Genomic DNA, 27,230 nt, shown 5'->3' on the forward strand with positions numbered 1-27,230 from the left:
AGAGTTCATAAACAAAATTACGAGATTACAGTAGTGAGACGTAAACAACTTCGCCATATTGGTAAGGGAAAACAAGTAGAAAAGGTTAGCGTTAGCCTTTAACAGCGGTCACGACGCGTGCATTTCTTATGTTCTTGAAGTGTATTGTGCTCCAACAATATACAACGACTTGTATCCATATATAGTACAGGATGGCATAGTCGGTTGACCCATTAAACCACGTAAGCCTCATGATACAATTGAATTATCACACAAGTTTTATTTTGTCAAGAGTGAATTTTACAATTCCTCTTAAGATCAAAATGTGCAAAGTGAAATAAATAAAAATACAAAGATATTACTCAAACAGGTTTCTTCCCGTTGTCCTTGCACAGTTGATAAAAGTTGTTTCACATTGTTCACTGTTATGAACTTTCTGCTTTTAAGAACGCTTGCATTGCACACTTCACCAACAAGAGATTTTTAAAGAATGTTTAACATCTATGAAGTAGGCATATCTAGACTGAGAGATACTGGAATGGAGAGCTGTCCATAGTGCTGCAGTGGCTCAGTTTCAACTTACTGCTAAGGAAGATTAAAGGTTTCCAATCTTGCTGCTATTTGTGTTTTAGTAAGTGATGATATTTTGCAAGACTGGCCAATCATAAGGTCTGCTTGAAATTCTTCATCAGCTGCTTTTCACCATATTTTAACGAGTATCTGTAAATTAATTCAGTGACCTGTAATATACTTTATGATTTGTTTCAGTTACTGTGACTTAATTTTGACAATGCATGTGATATAACTGGTGCTATGTAGTTCAGTATACCTGAGTGGGATCATCTTGTAAGCCATATCTGAACCTTTCTTATAAAAAAAAACAACTGAAGGACATTTTCACTGTAGAGCTTTTAAATCAGTCATAAAAAGTTGTATGTCTCTAAAAACATGCATAAGTTGATAGCTGTTATTGCTTCTAGGTTTTTAATTGCTTTGTAATTTCTCCTACTTGTCAGCAGAGGTCTGCAAAGATATGCATTATTGTGCATGCCTATAATCCACTGCTAGAGCTGGAGAGACATGATTTCCTTTAAGGTTTGACCAGTTACAATGGGAAAATGTAATAAAACATGAAAATAATTTCTGCACTAAAGACTGTAATAATTCCTTTTGCTTGATATGTGCAGATCTGTTTATAATCCTGCTTTTGTTTCCATTAAAAAAACTAACGAAAAATGACGTCACATCATTTCAGGATATTAGAGAAAATTAAAAAAAGGTAACATTGTTGCACTGTTTGGTGTTATTAGACATCTAAGATGAAAATCAGGACATAAGATTTCCCCTAAAAGGAGATTGAACACTTTACAAGTGTTCCTCCTGGGTGAACCATAATCTTCCACTGTGTTGCATTCTTTCAGTTCTTTCCAAAGTCACATGTTGCCAGACTGCCTGAAGGTCTCCAGGCGATCCGCAATGGGAGGGTAGCACCCTGACAAGCATGCCGTGTTCTGCTGAATCCCCTCTTCTTGGGTCCATCATCACCCTCGGCACACTGGCTGGCTGGGGACTGCATGAAGAAACGATCTGCTCAGCTCATCTGAGAGCAGACTCACAGAAGAAAAACATCTTTTGCTACGGGTGAGTGGGGATCGTTGTGCAGCCCGAAACAGGAGAAACTCACCTGTGAGGTTTTCACACATCCAAACACTGAGTGGAATGAGTCTGCATGAAGAACAAAATCCTGATCCATGGAATTTGTTTAAAAAATGTCTGTCTTTAAATGTCTACATCATTCCAACCTGGCATTGTTGTATCTTTCTACTTTCTGCTTCAGAGTTGGTCACAGTGATGACAATCAGGTAATTTTCACCTAGTTGCTACTTTCTCTCATAAATCTAGTGACAGCAACAAGGGTGAACTTAGTTGTTTTTTTCCAGAAGGATTTTGTTTTTTTAGTTCAATAAATAATAAAGATAGAGATTGTACATGTATTATGTACTTTTCCTCAGATATGCCAATTAAAACATAAAATATCATATAATTCAAGATCAAACTGACACTTTAGTTTTTTATAACCATTTGGCTGTTGGGTTTTTTATTATTCTAGATGGTTTGTGCTGCCTGGAGTGCTGATATAATTTTATTGTGTGTTGTTTTATTTTCATCTATGCACAGGCAGAACATGCAAACTCCATGCTGTAAGAGCTAAGGACTTTTTTATTTTATTATTTCATTTTAGTTTTTTTATTATATTTTTTGTGAATGTTTTGAATTTCCCCTTGGGAAAAATAAAGTATTTCAATTCAACTCCTTGATTTAAAAACAACACACCACAAGGTAAGAATTCAAATATTTTTTTTATTTATTAATTTAATTATGTATTTCTATCTCCGCTGTCACCCACCCGAAAAATATAAATTGCGGTGTGTTCAAAAAAAAGAAAAAAAAAGAAGAAAAGAAACAATGTCATCTTCTTCAACTGCATCATTAATCAACAAAATCAAAGAGGCAATGATTATTATCATTATTACAATAATAACTCAACTAGCAGACTATCCACATTCATAACAAATCCATATATAATTGCAAAACACTCTTCAACACCACTCTTCCATTAATATACACAAAATCCCCAAAGGTCTGTCCTGGAAAAACAACAATAGAGGAAATCTGAGGGGGAAAAGGGGCTATGGCTTGTAAAGGAGGGAGTGAACATGTGTGACCAGCAGAGATAATGGATCTATGGTTAGTAAGAGTATATGGAGGAGGCACACTTATTTAGTTAGGACCTATACAAAAACAAGCAGTCTTAAGTAATAACAATATGCTTTCATGGACGGATTTGCCTGCATAAAACGGTTCCATGAGCGCAGGATTTGGGGAGCAAAATTTCAAGAAACATATATAAGGGTTGTCAGATTAAATATATACCTATGAATGACAACCACCCTCAAACATATATCATAGAAACCAAAAGTGATAGAACTCAAAGCAAAGTTGAGAACTTTTTAAATAAATGCAAATGAAGATTTCAGGAGGACAAAATAATAAAAAAAAAGGTTTCGGTTTGACCATAATATGTACAAACGATGCTTGCTCACCCAAATCTTATCAAAAAAGCTTTTTAAGTTGGTCATAAAATGAGTGCAAGCTTAAGATTATGTGAGTAGCTTCTTATTCGAGAACGTAGCTAGAAGTGACAGACCTGGCTGATATTCTAAGTCTGCGTGTAAAAAGTGCCTCTGATAGCTGTCAGTATAACGTGTAAAAACCTTTCCATGCCTCGGTGTTTGGAACTTGAGAAGACCTAGTCATACAAAGAGAGAGAAACATTAGAGGAAAAAAATAACTGTACACTCTGCATGTACAAACAAACTATATACACACAGACATACCATATATACACACACATATCCAATATGTACACAGGATTTAGCCAACACATACGCACATTTATACATTTATGTATTTACAAACACATTCACTCGTTTCAGCAGGACCTCTAACATATCTCTCTCTGTTCTCATGTCAGGCAGAAATGGCAGGGATTTTTTTATTCAGGTCAGACTGGTGTCAGCGGAGTCCAGCTGCAGAAATGAGTAGTTTTACAGCAATTCGACTGGAAATATGGCCACAATGAAAACAACAAGTTCATCCCCCCTGCTCTGGTCAAACTCTACACAATACACAGTCAGCGTGAAGCAAACGTCCGTATCCAACGGCTTTTCCAATCGTCCATAAATGGAGAGCTCCTCGGCGATTGTTGGACAGAAAACATCCGCTGCCGTGTCGTTCTATAATATTTTTTAAATATTAATACCCAAAAATAAAGAGCAGGCTCGTCACAGCAACGTGCAAACTGTCGTATAGGGGGAGTAGGTAGAACACAAGTTCGTCCCTCCAGTGCTTTAGAGCAACTTTGTTCTCCATCAGATTGTCTCAGTATGAAAACTTGGTTCATATAAAATGGATCGCTCCATCGGATTTTTATCAAGAAATAAATATCTCCTCCAGAAGATGTCTGATGAATAATTTCTTTTTCCTTTAAATACTATAATAAGAGTAATCCGTTATAGAAATATAAATAACATTCTGTCCAGTTTTTCCAAAGTCGTCTTTGAAGCAAGATTTTTTTGTTCCTCAGCAGTTTTTGAAATAGGCTGTGCATATTTAGTTTCCTTTTAAAATCAAACTCCGAAAAAGAGGAAAAGCTAAAACATAAAGTCTGTCAAAAATCAAGAAAAAAGACTCAAAATTTGTAATAATAGAGCTAAGGAGGGGGAAATGAAAGGTTTAAATATGAGTCAGCTTGGACTGAAATAACAAGAGAAGTCAAGCACCTTTGAAATACACTTTAGGTCTCTCTCTCTTACTTTGAGAACCACGCTGTCCTGTGTGTTCCTCCGTTCTGCTAATTGATCAGACTGCATAGCTGTTCTTTGCATGCTCGGCGGGCTTACAAACACCAAAGTATGTCCAGCCCACCTTAAATAGGTGAAAAATGGATCCAACAATGAGGTGTCAAACACATTATTTTCAATCCCTTTGTCAAATCAGAGAGAGAGAGGGCCCAAGTAAAGTGAAAAAAAAGAAAGAAATCCCAGCATTTCCTTACATGGTCCGCTGGGGGATTGCACCATCCCTAGAGACAAGAGAATAGGACCAACGGCCCAAGTTCTCCCTTTGTCAGCCAATCGCGTCACGAGAGAGGGCTCTGGACATTTGGCTATGCCACCCCGAAGACTGCCGATGGTGCATCAGCCAATTAGGTTCCACATTGTCCTCCATGAAGCTTTGAGAGTGGCTAGAAGGGGGAGAAAAACAAGGGGAGACACAGAGAGAGAAGAAACGGGGCAGAGGTGCTTGATCAGGTGCTGTTAAAGCATAGATATCGAGCGGCAGTCTCTCCAAAGCTGGACTCATCCTGTTTTTATTATTATTATTTGAGTGTGTGTGTTAGCGTTCAGCTCTGAGGCAACTGCTTGTTTACCTGAGTCACTGAGGTATTTTCACAGCAATGTTAATTCAGGATCATTCATCACACAGGTAGATTTCACAATGAAAGGAGAAAGTAGCCCTACGTGTCCCTGCGTTAAGACTGCTAGTGTGTTTACGTTTTGGTTTAACATTCACTGGTTTTAGGATGAATCTGAACTAATTACTCTGACCTCCTCTCAGATCACACACCACATTTAAACAGAATGTGAAGCAGACTGGGAAAACACACAAATCTTACAACAGACAGTTCAAAATGAAAATGAATATGAATGCATGTTAGAAACACTTCCAACAATAGTGTTTTTAGGCATTTTACACATATGACACAACATTTATTCTCAAAATCATGTCAAGTTATTCTAATATTGTTACCATGACATAAACTGCAGATTTTTTTTTACTTTTAAATAAACACATCTGATCAAAATAAGAACATTTTAAAATCTTTTTTTTTAAAAATGTGGGTGCAATATAATATTTTGAAACAAATCAACCCTTTGGTTGAGCTCGTCTAAGCACATTTATCTCAGGCACTTAATGGCTAATCTAAGACAATCTATATTGTTATAAATGATCTATTATATGGAAAAATATTATTTAATACATTCCACTGAACAACCATTAACATCGCTTGTGTTTATCTGCACTTAAAGAAGCAGTTTGAAGAGAAGTTAGATTGCAGTCACTCAAAGTGAATCAAATGAGCTTTTACTGTAACATGAAATTAAATAACTTGCTCATTTTTCTATCCTAAATTAAGAAGCTGCTTTTAGTCACCTTAAATACAACCAGATATTGAAATAGTGCACTTCTAGAGAAGGGGGTGGGAGGGAAACAACCCCATTAGACATTGGAGCAAAACAGGATGCACAGAGAACAGAGACAGAGGCACATCAAGAACATGTTGCAGGGGGCGGGGAGGAGACAGCGAGGCAGTGGTATGGCAGACACACAGACAGCTCACTTGGTAAAATGGCACCATTTGTTTCTGTTTAGCACCAGTTTATCATGTATCAGTTCTGAGATTGAGAAGAGAAAAAATGCACGAGCTCATCCCGGAAACAAGTAGTCCCTTAGGTTGAAGAAAGCAAAACAAAAGTTTCCCAAAATGTTTTTCTGTAACTCAAATCCTAGAGCATGAACCTTTCAGCACATCATTTAAGTCTCCTTCTAACAAAGCTAAGGTGGATGCCCATGTGCACATCTATAGTTAAACCCTGTTGAAAAACTCTCAAAGGCACTAGGAAAAAAGCCAGAGTTCATCACCATGTCTCTACTGTGAAAGACTGCAGGCTGGCTGTTCAGGATAGTGATGCGCCTTTAGTACCTTGCAAAAGTATTCATACTCCTTGCACTTTTTAACATTTTCTCATGCTACAACCACAAAAGTCAATGCATGACATGGGGATTTTATGTGATGAACCAACACAAAGTAGATTGTTAAGGAAACTGGAGATTTGTGGTTTTAAAACCTTAAAACCAAAGTAACATTTCTAAAAAGTAAACCATTTGTATTCATACCCTTTACAATGATGCCCCTAAATAAAGTCCAACGAAACTATTTACATTTAAAAGTTACATAATAAGTAGACTCCATCTGTGTCCAATTAAATCTTAGGATAAATCCAGATTTTCTGTGAAGTCTTCAAAGGTTTTCTGGAAACAGCATGGTGAAGACCAAGGAACCCAGCAGAAAGGTCAGTGAGGAAGTTCCCGAGAAGTTTAGGTGGGTTAGGTCATAAAGTAACATCCAAAGCTTTGAACATCTCAGAGAGGACTCTTTAGTCTGACTTCTGAAGATGGAGAGAGGATGACACAAGACATGGACATCCATCTAAAATGTCAGGTCGGGCAAGAAAGCATTAATCAGAGGCAGCCAAGAGCACCATGGTGACTCTGGAGGAGCTTCAGAGCTCAGGTAGGACAATCTGTCAACAAGACAGCTCTTAGTCATGCAGTTCACAAATCTGGCCTTTATGGAAGGGTGGCAAGAAGTAAATAAATGACAGAAGCCATGAAAAGGTCACAGAAAACATTTTGAATCTGGTCAGACTAAATTTGATCTTGAGCTACATGCAGGTTCATCGTCCAGCAGGACAGCGACCCTAAACATACAGCCAGAGCATGAATGGAAAGGCATAGTCATGTGTTAGATGGTCTAGTCAAAGTCCAGACTCAAGGAAATTGTAACAAGACTTAAAAGCTGATGTTCACAGATGTTCTCAACAATCTTCATCTCTAGATGTGCAAAGCTGGTTGAGATGTTCCACCAGACTTGCAGCTGTAAGTGTAGCTAAAAATGACTCTGCTAAACAGTAACTCTGGGACTTGTCTACAAATCGATCTGAAATATTCAAAAAAATATGTCTATGTCCCTTTGATTTCACAATTATGCACAACTTTGTGTTGGTCACATAAAATTCCAGGAAAAACACATTTAAGTCTGTTGTTGTGACGAAATGGAAAAAGGTTCAAGGAGTATGAATACTTTTAAAAGGCACTGCTGGTTCACGGGTTTACAGCTTGTACTGCTTCCTTTTTTAAAGGCTACTCTGAAGTCTTTGGGGTGCAAGAGTTTAGTGCTCAATCCTTACATGATGGAGTCAAAGAGAGGCGATGGATTCAAATAGCAGGTTGCTTTGTGTGACAGACTCAAAGTAGGTGCAAAGTATCATGATCTTGTCCTGCAAGACCAATACCATCTAAAGCTCCATGTGAGCATCAAGTCCATTGAAGAGCCCTTAGTGTTAATGTGTTATGCATTATACAGGGTAATTATTATTTCTCTCTCTCACAGTGTTCTTCTCTCTCTTGCCCAGGTCCTAAGGACACATGTATGTTTTCAAGAAAGTGTCTTTTTTTTGTATAAAACAAAACAGGAGTGGGGGTACAGTTTTTTTTCCTTTGTGCCATCTCTCTCTGATTTGGCTCCTCGCTGTTGTGTTTGACCTACTCCCCCCTTTAATCTGCGATTCCCGTAGTTGCCGTTGCTGTGGTTCCGGTTGCCTGTGAAGTTGTCTTTAGATTGCCACGGAGCTCTTCATTCTGACTAAGTTGTGAATCAGGAGTGGGTGAGGAGGGAAGGTCTACAATTTGGGGGAGGACTCCATTGTGGGGCGATGTGTTGGAGAAAATGCCAGAGGAAGAGACTGTGGGGCCTTGATCGTTGGTAACCGCTCCTCCTTGTTCTCCTCCTCCTCCTCCCCCTCCACCTCCACCTTGAGTTTTCACACCGGGGTCTGCTGAACCCAGGGAGGAAAGCTGGTCCTCCTAGCGAGATAGAGAGAGAGGGGAAGGAAAAGAGGAGTGGGAGCAGGGAGAAATGGTCGTAGGAGAAATGCCATTCAATGAACGATGGAAGGGATGATGGATTATAAGGATATGTCCAATTAAGTCATGTTGAGAAAATAATATTAAGAACCGGAGGAGAAAAGCAGGGACAAGCAGACAAAAATGGGAAGAGAAAAAAGAAAGTTTGTGATTTGAAGAGGTGAAATGTCAACATTTAAACATAGTAAGAGTTGGTGGAAATGAAGACATGTAAAAGTGGTGATCAAAGCAGAAACCAAGAGGGAATCATAAAGTAAAAAAGAAATGATTAGGGGTCAGAGGAGGAGACACAGAGAGAGGAGAGAAAGAGCCAAATGAGTTACGAGGTCGATGCATGACGAACACCAATAGAAATGGGAGCACAGGAAAAGAGACACAGAGAAAGAGGAGATGTAGGGGAATTCAAATTCTTCACGGCCAAAAGATCCTGATTCTCCTGGGATGAGAAGTGAGGAGTGTTTGTCGTGTGACGGGCATCAAGCAAAGCCTGGAGGTTTCCATACCAGAGAGCAAAATCCACTAAATATCATCTACATGTTCTTACATGACCTGGAAAACTTAAACACTACAGAATAAAAAAAACATCTTAATTGTACTAAAACACTAAAGCCTTAGCTTATACTTGTAAACATGCAAGCCACATTGATGCCAGCACCAGATTTAAGAAGCAATAAAGCATAAAATCCAAAAAATTATTATAAAGACCAAACAGAACCAACCTAAAGCTGACAGAGCTGCTGCATGGATTCACCAAGTAGCTTAAAACCTTCAGAAGACACAATGCCATTAAAAAAAAAAATCATATTAAAGTTCCCATGAAACTGCTTTTAATTGGTAAATGTCTTGCTCTCCCTCATCTAATGTTCTGGGAAAGTTCTGGTAATTACCAAAAACAGTCGTTTGCTGACTACGACTCGAGCTAAACGTGGTCTAAAAGAAAGTTTAGCCAAAGTCCAACTCAGGTTTGAATGCTTAATTCACTACTGCACTGAGCAGAGTTTGACAAGACTAATACATTACACTGCAAAAAAACAAAAAACATCTCTAATTTACCTTAAAATTCCGGCAGCTATGGTTGCCGGAATTTTGCCATTAGAGATAATTTTTTTTACAGTGAATTTTGGGGACTTTTATCACTGACTTTAGCTCTTTACGGAGATAACTAGCTGCACAGCTGAGCTGGTGTTACTCCACGATGAGCCAGTTCCAGTTTAACTTTACTGTTTACTGCAGCCTACCCATAAAGACCAAAGATTATGCTATTACTTGCATCACATAAGATTAGTAATTTCAATGTTTCCTTTTTTAGTCAATTTTTCTCAAGTTTTTATGCTTTTATGTGATGCTTCATTGGGGTTTTGATTCATTTGATGTTTTTATCTCTATTTCTTTGTTTTTCTGTTAGGCACTTTGAATTACTCTGTGTAATTTTGGTGCTTTACAAATAAACTTGTCTTGCTCACTTATACTGATCTCATATATACAGTACAGACCAAAAGTTTGGACACACCTTTTTATTCAATGAGTTTCCTTTATTTTCATGACTATTGACATTGTAGATTCACACTGAAGGCATCAAAACTATGAATAACACATGTGGAAATATGCACTAAACAAAAAAGTGTAAAACAACTGAAAATAGCCCTTATATTCTAGTTTCTTGAAAGTAGCAACCTTTTGCTGTGATTACTGCTTTTCACACACTCTGCATTTTCTTGATGAGCTTCAAGAGGTCGTCACCTGAAATGGTTTTCACTTCATAGGTGTGCCCTGTCAGGTTAATAAGTGGGATTTATTGCCTTATAAATAGTCATGAAAATAAAGAAAACCCATTGAATTAGAAAGGTGTGTCCAAACTTTTGGTCTGTACTGTATGTACAGTCACTCCTGTTTCACTGGTGCTTATTGGACCACAATGTGCTGCAACAGTGCAGGCCTGCAGTATTTGTGGTTGAAAATGATGAATCTTGGTGGTCATAATGTTAAGCTGATAGGTTATAATAGACCTGCTTGGCTCATTGGATCCTCAGTGTTACTATGAATTAGCGATATAATATGAAAATGACTGGATACGTTATGTTTTGCGCTTCTCAGACAAACTCAATGTAACAATTTTAACATTTGTTAAAGTGCCAGTTCAAAATGTTGAAGACAATTACTGTCAGGTCCAGGAAAATATCTTTTGGTGCATTTTGACAGTGACTGCAGTGTTTACCCTGCTTTTGGGGTTAGACTGCAGTCTAAATATGAACAGACCATTTAACATTATTGCTCCCATTCATTTGGCTCAGGCATTTAAAAAAAAAATGCTTAAGAACTTTATATAATTATTATGATAGAGAAATTAATTGGTTAAATTTGAACAGTAATATGACTTGTTTATTGACACAAACAAGTACATCATTATTCTGGACTAATTTTTCTGTTTGTTTTCCCCTGAAGCATTTTTACATGTCAGATATGACATGTAAAATTATCATGGTGTGACCTAAAGGAAAGACAGAAGGGTTTTCACTCAGGCATGACATGCACACATTCAGCTGCTGTCAGACTGATGGAAAGCATGTCTAAAGAGGGGCTGTGTGAGCAGACTCAACTTTGGTATACATTTCGTGGGAACTTTAAAGCTAACCCTTTTCAAGAAGTGAAAAACATCAGGGTGAGGACACTCATTACACGGGCCTTGAAGAGGTAGTTTGAGTTGTTTGAAGTGGAGTTCTGTTGAGTTGTTGTTAACCCTGAGTATCTCAGTAACTTGAAAAAGTTTTGCCAGAAGAGGGCCATGAAAAAATCACCATAAGATACCCTACCAGGGGCAGTTTTGCTACAATGGCAAATTTTAGATGTCAAGAAAGATTAAGCACAGTTCAATACCATTCACCATAAGTACAAGTCCAGCCAATGTCTGGGTGAAGAATACCTGGACCAAAATATGGGGCCATCACCAGCAGGAGAAACAGTATAGAGAGCATGGGGTCTTATGTCATGTTGCTTAAACTAGAATTAGATACATGGAAGGTCCTTCCATTGGTCTAAGCTTGTGCAGAAGTTTGAGCGGACAGCAGCAATATAACTGAGTATAGATTGTGGAACCACATTCTTAAGTGTGGCTAGACTACACCTTATATAGTCAGTAGAAAACAGGGAACAGCTTAATTACAATTTCCCAACTCACTGACTTTCTACTGTGGTCAAGAAAGTGATTTTCCTATACCTTCGGGTAGGGGAAATGGATCATCTGGTAGGGATTATGTTGGAGAGATTCAGTGTGCCAAAGCGAACAGCCATGGTGAACTTAAGAGATCTCATTCCATTTAACTTCTACCTTGAGAAGGATATTCTGTTATTCAGAATGTAACAGACATAAGGCATGAGTGGCCAATGTCATAGGACACCATTCCTTTTTAATGGATGCTATTGCTAATAATGTTGTTTATTTCTAATACCTAAACTTGGTGTTATACGTATACCCAATGTAAAGATGAGCACCGGGCTAAGCCACCTATTAAAGCCACCTATTAAATTTTGAAGCTAAGCATGTGCAGCTTCAAAATAAGCTGGATAGCATTGGCAGGCTAATGGGAAATGAAAAACTCAAATGTGAAAAGAAAAAGGCCTGTCAGCTGATGGAAGTTGTGCTTTTCCAACAGTACTTTAAATGTGGAAAGATAATATTGACCTTGACTGAAAAGTGAATTAGGCTGAAGAAAAAGTGCGTTGCGGCTCTACTAAACTAGACCTATACATCTTTAGTCTTGAATACATCAACTCGGCTGTTGCTGGCACTTAGGTATTCAAGGTAGTTAAAATAACCCGGTGGTGGAAAGGGCAAAAAGGTAGCAGAGATCCTCAAGGCAGAGTGGCAGAGAGTGGTAGTGGTTCCTCTTATAAAGCAAAGGGACTGCGTACTTTAACTATGAGGAAATCCTAATTCTCAACCTCCAAGTTAAAGTTTGTTGTGAGGAACTGAAAAGTTCATCTAAGCGCTTCAATGCCGATTTCAAAATGGCCATGAAACACTAGACTAGCTTCTAACTTTGCAAGGAACATTGAGGGCGTATATGGGAGTTTTCTTGAGCAGTTTTTGGTTTTGTTAATTTAGAGAATGTTTAGTACAGTGGTTCTTAACCTTGTTTGAGGTACTGAACCCACCAGTTTCATATGCACATTCACTGAACTCTTCTTTAGTGATAAATCAAATATGATTTTTTTCCAAATTCAAGACATAGGTATATGTTTATCAGATTCGCCATCTTTAACGCCGCTGGTTTTATGAGTGTTTCACCGATGGTGTGCGGCTTGCCCTGCTTTGCAATCAGGTAAGCAACTTCGTACGATGCGGTGAGGATCGGTTTGTTCATGGGTACAAATCCAAGAGCAGGCAGAGTGGCCCTTTCATCAAATCTGGCTCTTTTCACCTTGAATTCAGCGAGCGTTGTGTTCTTGTATTCCCCATCTCCATGCAGCTTCAAGAAGTGTTCCTTCAGTTTTGCCGGTGCGAGACTAGAGTTGCTCAACTTGACATTGCAAATCATGCAGATAGGACGCTGACTCCCATCACGTTCCGTGTTACATGTGAATCCATGTTGTACATATTCGTCCGACCACTTTCTTTTTTTGCTCGACATAGTTAGTATGGATTAAAATATTAAGAAAGAAACCATACAACGTACGACTACGACAGTCACACGGTGACTACTGAGCACACTAAAGTCCCCGCAGCACTGATTGGCCAATTAATGTAACGTGATCATCTGCAGCAAGTGATGGCCAAGCGGGCATGTCATCATGAATTTACATAATGAGTCGGGTGTGTCTTGACCTCCGTGGCGGAGGCTCCGCCGAACCTCTGAGACCGACTCACCGAACCCCTAGGGTTCGATCGAACCCCGGTTAAGAACCACTGGTTTAGTACTACATGAAGAAGAGGAGTGATGTTTTAGGTCCCCTACTAAGTGACATTTGGCTCTGTACTAGGAGAATGATTGGCACTGCTGGAAAGAAGTCAGACTCAATCATTGGAAAAAAACCCTGTCTCCCACAGGGGAGATGGTTTTTGGTTTGAGGGACTTCATCATTACTTGCTGGTTTTGGTGGATAACGGTCCAGCGCCACTTCAAAAGGGGGACCTCAGCAGGCACTGCTTGAAGCCAGAGTTGAAGCTGATATACTTTCATCAAGATACTTCTGCAGTTCTTAACACTTGGGAACACTGTTGTAACTTTGTACATCCTTCTCTTGCATTGTGAACATAATCAAGCATGAAATTATTGTTTTTGTTTTTGGCATTATGCTTTTTCAAGTGAAAGCTCAAACAGTTACTGTTTTAACACTGTAACTAAAATGGGATATACCACTCACTTTAACCCTCATTTTGAAGTTTTTAGAATTTTGACATTAAAGCAGATATTTTGACAACAGTAGCTTGTGCAATGACTCAATAAGGAGATCAATACTTATATTTGGCTAATATTGACACTGGTATTTTTAATAAAATAGCTATTTTGTAGGAAAAACTAATATTTTTTTCTCAGCTGAATGATACAACTGCCTTAGGAATACCTCAGACTCCCCGCAGAAGGAAAGGAGTACATAAGCAGGACAGGAAGGTGCAGACGTTTCTGTTTTAGTTGCTGATCTCAGTTAAGCAAATCATGGAAGGATGGAACCGGCCCCAATATGACAACCTGTTAGCTTTATGATCAGGTCAGAACTTCAGTTTCTTCAACCTGTGATGGTTCAAAAAACTATTCATCAGTTAGGATACTAAATAATAAATCTAATCCCTCCTCCACTTCAAACACTCCTATTTCTTCATCTAACATCAGTTTGCTGGTACATCTTGAAATTATCTGGCATGGATTTGTTTGGAAATTTCTTTACCAAGCCCCTGAAAACCTTCATGCATGAAATCATTTTATGTTACATAGAAGAGACATGAATTATTGTAATGTAAGTGGAATGAAGTGCTGTTAAAGAGACAGAAAAGAAGTGAAACAGCTTGCATCCAGTAGAAAAAAAATAAAAGATTAAAAGCAAATTATCAGCAGATAATTTTGTATCTTGTGGTTGTGATCGCTGTGAGTGGAAGGATTTCTGTTTTGATAAAAACATGAGAAAAAAAAAACAACAAAAGAGATTAAGTCTGCCCCCCAATTTCTTTTAATGTGAACTACCAGGCTTTTTCTCTTCTCAATCAGAACCAAATGAATGAAAACACTTTGCTAACTGGTGCTATGAACAGTAATAGGATGCCAGTAACACAACCTGAGTGACAACTGTTCAGTTACTCTCAAACACAACCAACATTGTAGTTTAATACCCATGTGTAGGCTGATACACATGTCTATTAAACCCAGAGATCAAGCAGGTGAAGAAACGCATGGCAAAATGTTGACTGACATCCTTTTAAACTTACCAAACTTGCTTGGCTCTTTGTGGCTGTGGTGTTTAACTACTTAATGCATTTAATTAGAGTGTTGTAGTATTTCTGTTTAATAATAATGAGCTTTTCAGTACTGGAGACAGAAACACAGCACATTTAGTGGAGCCCTGAAATGTTAGGGTTTATATAAGGACACAAGTGTGCACAAAAGAAAACATATCTTACACATCACCTCTGTCTACTCCAATTTGGAAGGAGGATATTTAAAGAAAAGTGTTCAATCTTTCTCACCCCAATGTTTGAAATTAAAACCTGTTGTATTTATGGGCTTCATCAATAACAAGACCTAAAACTCTTTGCCTTAGAGCAACAAGCTTTCTAGGTAAAGAACTCTAACTTCACAGCAAAAGAATCGAACATCAAAATACAGAATGAGTGTTGGACATCGTCTGACACAGTAACAGCTGGCTTACATCAACAATCAACCAAACACAATCAGGTGCTGGACACAAACACAAAACACATAAATATTCAAACACAAACACACTGAAAGACACGGAAAACACAGAAAACAGGTGCACAGTAATCAGTGTTCTTTGGGGAAGGATTGGGACAGATACGGAGATTTCACATAATTCCCAGTGTTTATCAGAGGGTGTGGGGGTGATGGAGATGGGGTGCTGGGGTGTAGAGGGGGTGGTTGCACCCTGAAGGCAAATGTTAGCAGATGTGTGTATAGGAAAGAATGATAACTGAAAGAAAACCAACAAAAACATGGTATTTCAGGACATAAGCTCCAGTTAAAAGAGAATTAATATAGGAATTTTAATAACTTACAGACAGATTCACTGACAAGAATGGGAATGTTTTAAAAGTCACATTTTGGGCCAGAAAAAATGCCCAAAAATGTTAACATTTAATTTCACATGTCTTGCTCACAAATCTGTACTGTAGTTCGTGGAGCCACAAAACAAGTGCCTGTGTGCATTTGGTTTTGTTTTTCTTTCTAATTAATTTTTATTGTATTTGTCAAAAACTCTTTACCATTCATATCAAATGAATAATGTTTTTTAAATTTGTAAAAACCATAGAAGAGAAAAACTGTGCTGTACCACAAACACAGAAACCCTCTGCATGTTTGTCTTCTCTATGATATTTGTCTGTGGTCTTCCTCTTTTCTTCCTCCATGGCAGCTCCTCCATCATTCTTTGTCTAATATATTCTCTAACTCTCTTCTGCACATGTCTCAACCATCTCTTGTCTCTCTAACTTTCTATGCAAACTGCTAAACCTGAGTTTCCATTCATCCATCCAAGGATGGTTATCAAAAGTTATCAAAATGATTTTGCTACATCAAAGAATGTGGCCGTGGCCAAACCTCAAAATCTGACAATTTGCCATGAAACATGGTAGAATAACTTAATAATGGAATAATAATCCATCTGATATGTCCAAGATGTCACTATTTCCAGCTCCCTCCTTGTAACCTACTTTCAGCTACCCGTTTTGATTCCAGCATGTGGATATAAGTAATGTTCAGTTATATCCACTAACATAAGTGGGTATAAGTGAATATCACTTACATAAGTGATGTTCACATTACTGCAGACAAAACCTCAGTCTGTCTATCTGCTTCATCCTCTATCCCACCATTGTTCTTCAAGATAAGAGCAATTAAACTCTTCTACATGAGGGAAAGACCCCAGACCCAAAGGGATAAATGCCCCCAATCTGACCTAATCTGGCTTTTGGGCCAAACTCATCCTTCTCCAATTCACTTTAGTCACTCCAAAAGAAAATCTTGAGACTATTTTGTCAGTTAAACCACTCCAGAGTTCCTGAACTTCTTTGTCATTAAGTAATTCTCAGAGCTGATCCCCGATCCCTTATCAATCCCCAAACTCCCCCCTCACAGCTGACTGACATATTTCTGACTTCCTCTTCTGTCTTCTCATGTCCTTTCTCTAGATCCACAAAACAATTCAGCTCCGCCTGGCTTGCCATACCATTTTTCCATCTACATTCTTAAAAGAAACATAATGTCTGCAGTTTAGCTGAAACATGTAGCTACTTAATGCATGATAATCTTAATACCCCTTGAATGGATATTTTATTGACAGTTAATATTTTAATAGTAAAACACAAAAATAAAGGCCTATTTGGATTGTTGATTATTAGCAAAATAGTATAAAGTATACAGTACACAGTACAGACCAAATATTTATCATATTTTTGTAGAAACTTGCTCGTCTGATTTTCTCAACATATAAAGACAAACATAAATAGTTAATTCTGAGATCAGTCAAGTGAAGTGTTGCTAGAGGTCAGTCAGAGAAAGAATGCAACACATTATTGAGAAGCAGAGGAAAAGTAACTTCCTGCTTGGAAAACAAAACTCTACCTAACTCAATAAATATACTGAAGATGAGTCACATAACATGCTGGAATTTCTTTTCTTTTCATTTCAGGCTTATTTTCCTTTAAATCATATGTTTCTTATTACGTTTGTCCAACATATCTTTTCTTTTATTAAGTTCTCTCATTTTCAGGGTTTTTATTTTATTTTTATATTTTCTAATTTTTTCTCTTTGCTCTTGTTACACACCTGGGATGAGATTGTTTTTATTACTGATAGTTTTATTTGTTCCCTGTTGGTTCCATGTCTCGGTTTGTGGCTGTTTTGTTTGTTCATGCCAATCGGTGAAAGCCCTTATATCTCCCTGTTTTCTCCTTTTGTTCTTATTCATCCAATTATTTTTTTTTTATGTTTAGCCTTTCTGTTGAAATTAGTCTGTAACAAAGATAGATCATGTCATTGAATTTCTTTGGTTAAATCGATTAAAAATACCTAAGTTAACGTTTGAAAGAATGGGATTTAAGCTTCAACAAATATTGTGGGTCTAATATTTTCCTTTTGTCCTCTACTTAACAATTTCTCTGTTTATTTAAAAGCTGGTAAGAAACTGTTAAGTTTCATGAAAAGAACTATAACTAATGTTTCAATTTGGACTTTAGCTTCTGAGACTTTTTTTCTATCATTATCACACATTTTATTATTTGAAAATGCATATGTGCAAATATTCTGCGACAGACCTCTTTGTGTTTTGCAGTGAAGATGAAAGGGAAAATAAAGTGTGTTAACCTGCGGTGGATTTTAAAATGCACAGGGATGCACACAGAGAAAACAGTAGAAGTGGAAAAGAGGCAGCAGTTATGGATGGAGTGAAAGTTTGGCGGTTTGGGTTATTACCTGGATACTCGGGGTGGGACAGGCGCAAGTCGGGGCTGCACTAGGATGGACTGACGCCTCCCCTAAGAGAAATCACCGTATCTCATCAACATAGGAGGAAAGGAGAGGAAAGAAGAGGAAAGGAAAGGAAAGGAAGGCTAAAAGTAAGAGGTGGGAGGAGGGAGCCAAAATCAGGAGGGAAAGCTGGGGTGCAAGACGAAAGGATTCAGAAGGGCGGTGAGGGCCGAGGAAAAACACAACAGCCACCAAAACATAACACATACAATACACAACACAAAATGAACAGAAAACAAGAACGTAAATATACAGATAAAATCCTTCCTGAAGCACATTTACATACACACACAGAACATAATTGCCAAAACACCAAACAGTTTCAGATACTTAACAGCCCGAACGCCTTCCAGCAGCATGCCATGCAGTTCATCATTAGCAGAAGTCATGCAATAAGAAAACAAAAAGGTGTTAAATCGTGCAACTCCAAAACGACATCTGGATGTGATAACGGCTGATAAACTGGCTTCACAGCTGAATCTGGAACATTCCCTGGTTCAGAAAGGGAAAAATACAGCTTGAACAACATGCTTATTTCAATCATGCATCAACTCTACAGAGAGATAAATACAGATTAAAAACCCAGAAGATATTTACATCACTGTATAATTGTTTCAAAACGTAACTACCTTGCACACACAACGATTCAGTCACTCATAAACGATGCGACAGTGAGAGGAAGAGCTAAAGTTTAATCTGGACTAAAACACTCATAAACAAATGTGACAGAACCGTTTTCCCACTAAGCAAACCATTTTTAAATATAAATATTTAAATACAATTAAACTTAAAAATGCAATTCAAAAGTTATCTATACTGAATTGCAGTATTTTTTTAGTAGCATACCATAAAGTATTTATATTGTTGCACTAACATGTTGTTAAAAGAGTCGAAAGGTAACAGACAAAACAGTGGCTGTAAAGTACTAACTTCTTGGATTGCATTTAAAATATTCAATTGGATGCATTTTTTAATTTGTGCCACTAGAGGCCACCCTAGGCACAAGTTTATTTAAGTTCATCTGTCTAATTGATGTTTTCTGTTTTTTGGATTCTTGCTCTACTATAGCTCTCCTATTACAATAAATTATTTAATTAAGCCTCTATTAAAAATTGCAAGAGATTTAGTAATAATCTGTCAGTGTTTAATCTTATATCGATCCATTGGAAATGGTAAATAAAATCCAATAACATAAGAGTACCAGTGGGGATCTTCACCCAGGTGAGGAATCTTCAGTAACTGAATTAATCACAGATAATTTATAAATTAAGAAAACTTGTGTCAAAGGTTATTTTTTTATTTAGATAACTAACATTTAACATCTGTTATTTTAATAAAACTCCTTCTGAGGTCATGTCTTTACTGAATCCCACTTGACAGAATCATAATCTCAAAATCAACATTATTCTCACTCTAGGATTTAATGAAACGCTACAAATACCTTTTTTCTTTAAAAGAAACATAGTTTTTTACAAAGTGCAGAAACTGACTGTACTTCATCCTGTTGAATCACATTCAACTGAAACGCTCTAATGTTGTAGTTAAAAAAGTGTGTAATAAAGAACTTTGTTGCATTCAGATGGATCCTCTGTTCTCATGGCATGCTTAATGAACTTTTTGATTTCTGCTGCTTTGAAGGGAAACTAATGGAGAAATCCCTGAGGATTTCCTTTGATTTTGTCTCCCCAGCCTTTAATTGAGTTAACTTTGAAAATATGTCCAAAGAAAGAAAGAAAGAACTGTTAGCATAGGACATGCCAAAGCAGATAGGCTTATGAGAAACATTACGGATCATCTCTAGATTTTTAATTTAACATCCAGAATGCATTTGGACCTGAACCTTTTCCACCTTTAATGCAACATAAGTTTATCCTGCAACATTCAAACAAAAAGCTTGACCACAGTTTCATTTAATGCTAACTTTCAGTCTTCTTCATTCATAACCATAATCAACTATATTGATTTGAATTAACCTGAATTAGGGTTCGCCTGAAAATGTAAACATTTTCAGCTGCATCCTTTGGTTTTGGTCCTAGTTTGCAAGTTCTGGTTGTGCTCTCCACACACATCAGCTTGGATAGGCCTTTCCCCTTAATAAATAAAGTCATATGAAGTTTTGATTTCTCCTCTTTTTATTTGCTTTCATTATCTTTGTTTAATAAATAGTGAGATTTTAAAGTGGGACTATCTGTAGCTGTGTTTTAACAGGATAATGTTACAGTATAACAGTGGAAATAAGCTGAACTTTAAGACAGAAAGAGAACCTAAGAACCATAAAATGCGCAAAACCCTAAAATTGTCTCCAAATTTTAAATGCAACTGTGAATAAACATTCAAGGTGCATAAATAGCAATCAGAATTTTAATATTTACAATATGTGGACATTAATGTTATATTATTTTTAGTGTTACTGATTCTTTTACTTTTTTCTTTCATGGTTAAGAGATGCAGACGTCAATGAAGGAACAATTACTCTGATTTCTTGTATTTTTCTTAGCAACATGACGCCAGAACGTTACGTGAGTCGTTATGCTAACATGGACTTACTATATTTACAGAATGACTCACGCTCTAAAGGAGCCTGACAGCGTAAGAGAAGAAGGGGGGCCTGAGACCATGAAGCATCGCAGTGACGAAGCTCCTGAAGACGCAGCCGCCTCAGGATCGTGACCACGCTGCACAGTTAGATTTCATTTAACCCCCGGGTTCTGCATCATCTAATTTCAGGCGGTTCTGAACCCAGACCTGCTCAGAAAGAGCTGCGGATCCGGCAACACCACCACAGACACAGACAGACTTTCAATAGCTCTGAGGAATGCAAACAGTAACAGTCTTTCATCGTCAAAGCTCCCCGTTTTGCTTGCAGATGGATGCCATTCAAACCCAAACATAAAGGACAGGTCAGGGACAGGGCAATCCAGTCAGAAGAGGGACCACACACACACTCACTCACACACACACAGCAGACCAGGTCATAGAAATAGCAAGGGGAGGAAGAGTACAGGAAAAGCAGAAAGGGGGAAAACACGGGCCAACGTACGGACTCGACGAGAGAAGAAGCAGTCTCACAGACCTGATCAGCAAAAATCCTGGTTTTTGGCTCATAAATGGCTCCTCCCCTTATTTCATCCTCCACAGCCATGAGTCTTGGAAGCACAGAGAAAGAGAGAGGATTGGGGAGAGGGAGACAGAGGATAGAGGGGGGGCAAAAAGAGAGGGAGCATTAGGAATTCAAGCTTAACAAGATGTTGAGCAGGTGCATCTCCAGCTTCTGACTCAACAAAACCACCGTGATAAAGTTCCTGGTCACCTGCATCTCATATCTGATTCCCAACACCTGAAAAGCTGAACACGTTTGAAGCTGCCAATAAGAGCAGAGCAGCAGTCACCCAAACCATGCTCAGGAGCCAGTTTTCATCTCATGGAGCCATTTTCTCTTCCCGCCCCCATGGGGTTTATCAAAGTGTTTCTGTCCAATTTAAGGTGTTTACAAAGTGCAATGCGAGGCCAACTGAGGAAAATTAGGCCTGGTTTCCGGTGAGGCGAACAAAACCCAATTATCCCCAGGGAATTGTCCCATTTTATGTAACAGGAACTGACCAAGTCACGGGTAGAAAATCCTTTGACTAATCATTTCAAAGCCTCATCTCACTGATATGAGGGAAAGCGTTGCTGCAGTTTTCATGAGCCAGCGGGCCGCGCATGTTTCCCAGCTCCTGTGATTATCCATGAGCCAGGGATTTACTCCAGACAGTCATCCAATGATATTTCTCACACATATCTCTTATAACTAACTGGCTGAAATGCTGTTGCTTGGTGATGAGTGCCCAGAAAAGTTACTGAGAATAAATAAAGACTTTATGCTTCTCAAGGCTTCATTTCGCTCTCACAACAGCAAACGTCTTCGTATTTACCATTACAAAGACATTAGTGTTACGTTAGGTCTTCATAATAGTGAATAAATAGGTCAGTTCTCCAATTAATATTAATTTGTTTTTAATTAATCAAATCAGAGTTTAATCATCAAAGCCTTTCATCACATTCATATGATTTAGTTGAGAACACAGAGGACAGGTTTGACAATAAAGAATGAAAATCCACAGGTAAAGTTTCAAACAGAAGTGTTTGGATGTTTTATTCCATGAACAATGTACAGAGTTGAGAGTTATTTTACAAAAGAAGAAGAGAATAGGTAAACCATCAGCACAGACAGAAATATTTGCACCGTCCCAGAGAACAATGGAATGGAACATGGTTATACAGCATTAAGATTCGACATGACTTCAAAAGGCAGACAATGATTTGTGTGGGTGATATGTCACAAAAAAAAATCCAGTTCAAGTAGTGTGCTTTTTTGAGGTCAAGTCATACATTTAGTCAAAAATAAAAACAATGCATCTACCAAACATGAGGTCACAATGTCTGAATATTGTGCTACAGAGAAAAAAGGCAGGAGACAAAAGTGTAGAAGATGTGAAGTCAACGAAATGACAGACCTGGTTCAAAAAGCAGCTGCAGATACACTGGTTTTTCATTTCCTTCACCAACATGTGCAACGAAACTCTCTCTATGATTTAAAATCTGCCTTTCATCCAACAAACTGGTATTCATTCTAGAATAAGAAATATTCGATATTTGCAGCTACTTTATACAGATCTGGTGCAAATTTTAAAAAAGACTGAGAAACAAACCCTTGGCTGCTGCTATGAGCCATGTCAGTCACAGACAAACACACACGCACACCCGCCCCCGCCCACCCACAGACACACACACACACATTACTACTGTGAATTCATTTGCAAGATTAAAACATCAGATATGCTGTAGTACAATCTATACAGCCTATCAATATATTCTTGCTACAAAAGAGAGGCAGATATACGGACACCAGAAAGTTACCTATAACTCTGAAACAAAAAGAAAAAAACACTCACTGATATGAACATCTATAAGGAATGGTTGATTTGGACTTTTGAGTATGGACCACATGCAGACCAGCAATGGGTATGTTAATGAATCAGTTTGCAAGGAGCTGGCACATATTCTACTAATATTATACAGCCATAAAAGGATAAGAACATGGATGAATGTTTACCTTTCATTCAGGTGGAAAATGCTACTCCAATAAGTTAAAGCTAAAAACAAAACTTGCGCTCTCTAGTTTCCTGCGAAGAAGACATGCCAGCTCCTCGACATTTGAACCAATGACACACTCATAAGTTGACTGAATAGTAGTGGTGCACCAATAAATTTCCTTGACTTTAGGTGATCTGCGATTTGCCGATACTGACATGAGAAACCAATTTTATCTACTTTTGCAAAGGTCAGTAAATCTGCCCCTGTCCGTTTTTGCTGTGGTTCACAACATCACCCCACTGTTGCCAACCTAAAGACGCTGTATTCAGCGACTTTTCAGACAAAAAAAAATAAAAAAAATATCAGGCAAGATCAGAAACTTTCAAAAGATCACTGATTGTCCAGAAAACTGCAATCGGTGCTCTCCTACTGAATAGGTGACAATTTATGTCCAAATTAGGCCATTCCTTCCAGCTGCATAACTGTTCTTATCAATGAGTGCAATGTGGTTTCTAAAACAATAATAATAATAATAGTAATAATAATAATAATAATAATAATAATAATATGACTGCATAAGTTCAATGACAGTACTGACTAACTTTCTCAAACATCTATTCTGATCACCATGTCACTGGACACCACCAATGACAGACTGCAGGTCAAAAAGTCATACCGAGCATTTACAGCAAAATCATACAGAGAAAAAGAAAATCATGTTTGCTTTCAATAATAAATAATATTAATTCCAGGCTTTCAATTAAGAAGCAGAAAAAGTCACAAACACTGTACAGAATAAACCAAAAAAAAAAGAAAAACAAATTTAAAGTTCACACTTTGCAGAACTAGCATTTTGTCATAAAGTTGCGTCATGGTTGTCATGTTGCCTCTGTGGCATTTTGCACCTTACAGTACTCCAGGTCTTTATTCAGATACCATGGATGGCACCTGGTAGAAGAGTTTGGCAGGTAGTCACTGTTTCTTTATGTACAGAAAATGCATACAATATATCAGAGTCCTGCATGTGCATTTGCACAAACAGCACATCTGGACATATTGTATCAGTTATTGCGCTTCTCCGGCTAAAAACTTAGCTATTGCAAGGTTAAAATATCTCACTGTCATATACTTTTACTCTGTATATATCTATATATACCATTACTGCTATGGCTCTTGCATCACTGTGTTTAATATGATATGGATTATCTTAAAAAATAGATTATTACTATAATAGGTGCAATACAGACCATAGATTTGATTCTCTTCTGTTGCATCGCTCCATCTCTTCAACTGAAAGCAAACAGCTTGAGAAAGATAAATAATTTAATGTATATTTATACTTTTAATACAGTGACTAAAACTTGTAGCCAACTAAAGAGATATTAAACCTAAAAACAAAAAAATACATATTTATAAATACATATGCTACAGGTAAAGTGGATTCAGTAGATTTAAACTAGCATACCTTGAAATTTAAAGGAACAGTTTGGGTTTTTTTTGTCTTTTGGATGCAGGGTTTTGTTAAGAGGTTAGGCCATATCTTACCTTTAGCAGGAATCTCCTTAAATAAACTCATCTTGGATCAAAACTAAGATTCTTTAGCCTTCCCAGTATTACAATGAACATAAAATTGATTTCTACCGTAAAAAAAATTTACTCTCAAATATTTCCTTTTAGCCGTTTAGGCGAATTATATTGAAAAAAAAAATTGGTCATCTTGTTTGCATTAGAGTTTTCCCATTTTTAAAACATCAGCGTAATAGATCCTTACCTATGATTGATGGGAAGATCGCAGTGCCAAACTGAAACTATCAAAAACATAACTGTAAGAAAATTAAAAATTGTTTTTTTCAATTTGTGTTCATCCCAAGTCATCATGTAAGAGATCTCAAAGTCTTGCACATTAAATCACATAAAGAATATGCGATTTCCTTGTTTTTGACTCAGAAAATGAGTAGATGAAGAAACTATTTAAAGCACTCCACACCAAAACAATGCAAGAATAGTTGGTAATTATGATACTTTGCTTGAAAACCCACCTATCAGACCTTTTGTAGTGAACTATAGCAGAAGTGGAAAACAAGTGGTGGAAATAAGGAACTTGTCATGTTTTCATGCTTCATTATCTGGTGTTCACTTGCAGCAGTGGTTTGTTTTCCTCCCTGCTCTGATGAGGAGTATTTTTTTAAATTTAAATAGGGAAAAATATGTCAATCATTTTAGCGTTTTGCTGTTGTGTCGAACTAAGGTTTGTACTCATCCATTATTACAGGCTGAAGATGCTTTAAGATGTCAGAAATCCACTTTAGTCTGGCTGTTATTTTATAGTTTAAACTTCTTCTCCTCATCCATGCTGCTGTTGTATGATAGAAGATACCAACAACTCATAACCTCTTCACAGAGCCTTGATCAAACAAAAATCCAAACTATTCCTTTAGCATTTGGCTTTGGTTTAAATTAGACTGCTGAGACCAGGCCTGGTCTATTACAGATACTCTGAGCTTAAAGTGAAGTTCACGCACAGAGCATTAAGGCTTCTCTGAAAGAAAACACATTGCAGACTGTTTTTAGTCCTGCAGGGAAAGACAAGATTTTTGCAAGCCAACCCAGGAATAATATTGGCCTGGAACTTGCATTTCTATCATAAATAATCTGCCATAAGGTGTCAGCTGAATGTAAAAGTCAACTGAGGAGGAAACAGAACATAAGGCTATGCTTGCACTTAGATTCTGGAGTCCAGTCAACCCAGCAGGATGGCCTGAGACGTTGCTTCTTGGCATCCATGCACTCTGTCTGCATTGCTCTTATGTGCACTCAAATTCCTAATGTGTCCAGATGATGCACAAGTCCTGCAATGCACAGTCTGGCTCAGTGATCTGTGAGTAGAAACTGACTCGGAAGCATCCAGATCTGCTACTTAATTCATCCCAAGGTCAAGGTAGGTCAAGGTACAAGTAGGCCTTGATACAGTCTGTATTCACTTGAAGCTTATACCCCAGAGGGAGATAATCAAGGTGATTATTCTCTAATGTTCTCATAGTTTCTCTATGCCTTTCTGCCCGAATCTTCACATCATATTGATTCAAGTTTTGTCTGTGATGTTCTGTCCTCCTCATAATATGTATACAAAAAAGGAGAAAGGTATTAGTCCCCATGTTTCTTCTGCAGAGAGAAACATCAGCAGTCCTTCAGTGAACAGCGTTCACCTTCTTTAGGAATGGAAGAGCTAATATCAAACCACGGTCTTCCAGAGTCCTGTGCAGTAAGGTCCATAACAATCATTTAAATAGTTCAGTTTCCCCCCCTTTCTGAGTTAATAAATTGTCATTCCTTTTGTGCTTTTACTGGGAAATCCTCTGGAATATTGGAAAACTAGGTGGAATTATTCGATATGATTCCAAAATCTAGTAAAGAAGCATAAAAAATGGCTGCTGGTGGGTGCAACAGCACAGGATGAGGGAGGATGGTTTAAGGTTCTTTTATAAGCTCAGTTAGAGCGTTACAGATGCGCTTTCCTTAACGGGCCAGCGGGACTCCCTGTCTTCATTCCGAGTCTTCTTTCCTGGAGTGGATTAGAAGTGGCAATATTCTCTGTCACAGATATCTACCCTTCAGTTGCAGACCACAAGATGACTATCACAAGATGTGAAAATATGGCAGAGTTTTCTTTTTGGCTAAACTTTTCCCACAATAAATCACTGCTAATGTGCAGCCTCACATTAAATCCTAAAACGCAGGAACTGTTTTGGTTTCATGCCTGAACACAACTGAGAAGCAATCAATATTCCACTTCTTACTCATGAACCACTTAATTTCCTGGAGATCAATAACAACTAAGAACTGCTCTCGTGCACTGGCCTCATTTATATTTCACAAAATCACCCAATAAATTAAGACTCAGCTCCAGATCTCTGCAGTTTGCTAAATACGATGCTGTAACAAAGAACAAACCGCATCGTGAGGATCTGACAACAGATTTACCGGAGCAATTCCTAAGTGGTAAGTCAAAGACTAATTGTTTCTGCTTTGAAAAGAAACAACAATCAGGGCAACATAACATTTGTACTTATTTAACAAGACAGAGATTTCTGCTCTCCATATGAAAGTATCTCACTTCAGTTGTATCTCTTTGCAAATTGTCTGCCGTCCTTGTCG

The 27,230-nt window shown here is 37.8% G+C and overlaps 1 protein-coding gene across 14 annotated transcripts in view; it reads right to left on the bottom strand.

Moving 5' to 3' along the window:
- Window positions 1–2,320: 2,320 nt before the first annotated feature.
- Window positions 2,321–27,230, bottom strand: part of syngap1b (synaptic Ras GTPase activating protein 1b) — a 182,404-nt gene continuing 157,494 nt past the window's right edge. For 9 of the 14 annotated variants that reach the window (XM_032559177.1, XM_032559170.1, XM_032559166.1 and 6 more), the window contains 3 exons: window positions 21,073–21,145; window positions 17,946–18,007; window positions 2,321–4,786 (listed from right to left, as the gene is read on the bottom strand). In XM_032559177.1, coding sequence (XP_032415068.1) covers window positions 4,669–4,786; window positions 17,946–18,007; window positions 21,073–21,145 — 253 coding nt within the window. In that variant the 3' untranslated portion in view covers window positions 2,321–4,668. Of the gene's footprint in view, window positions 4,787–8,102; window positions 8,251–17,945; window positions 18,492–21,072; window positions 21,146–22,103; window positions 26,638–27,230 lie in introns of those variants that run through there. The other 5 variants (XR_004338777.1, XM_032559167.1, XR_004338778.1 and 2 more) reach the window with 5 other exon arrangements.

The sequence above is a fragment of the Xiphophorus hellerii genome, chromosome 3, assembly GCF_003331165.1.
Source record: "Xiphophorus hellerii strain 12219 chromosome 3, Xiphophorus_hellerii-4.1, whole genome shotgun sequence".
In the NCBI taxonomy this organism is placed as follows: domain Eukaryota; kingdom Metazoa; phylum Chordata; class Actinopteri; order Cyprinodontiformes; family Poeciliidae; genus Xiphophorus; species Xiphophorus hellerii.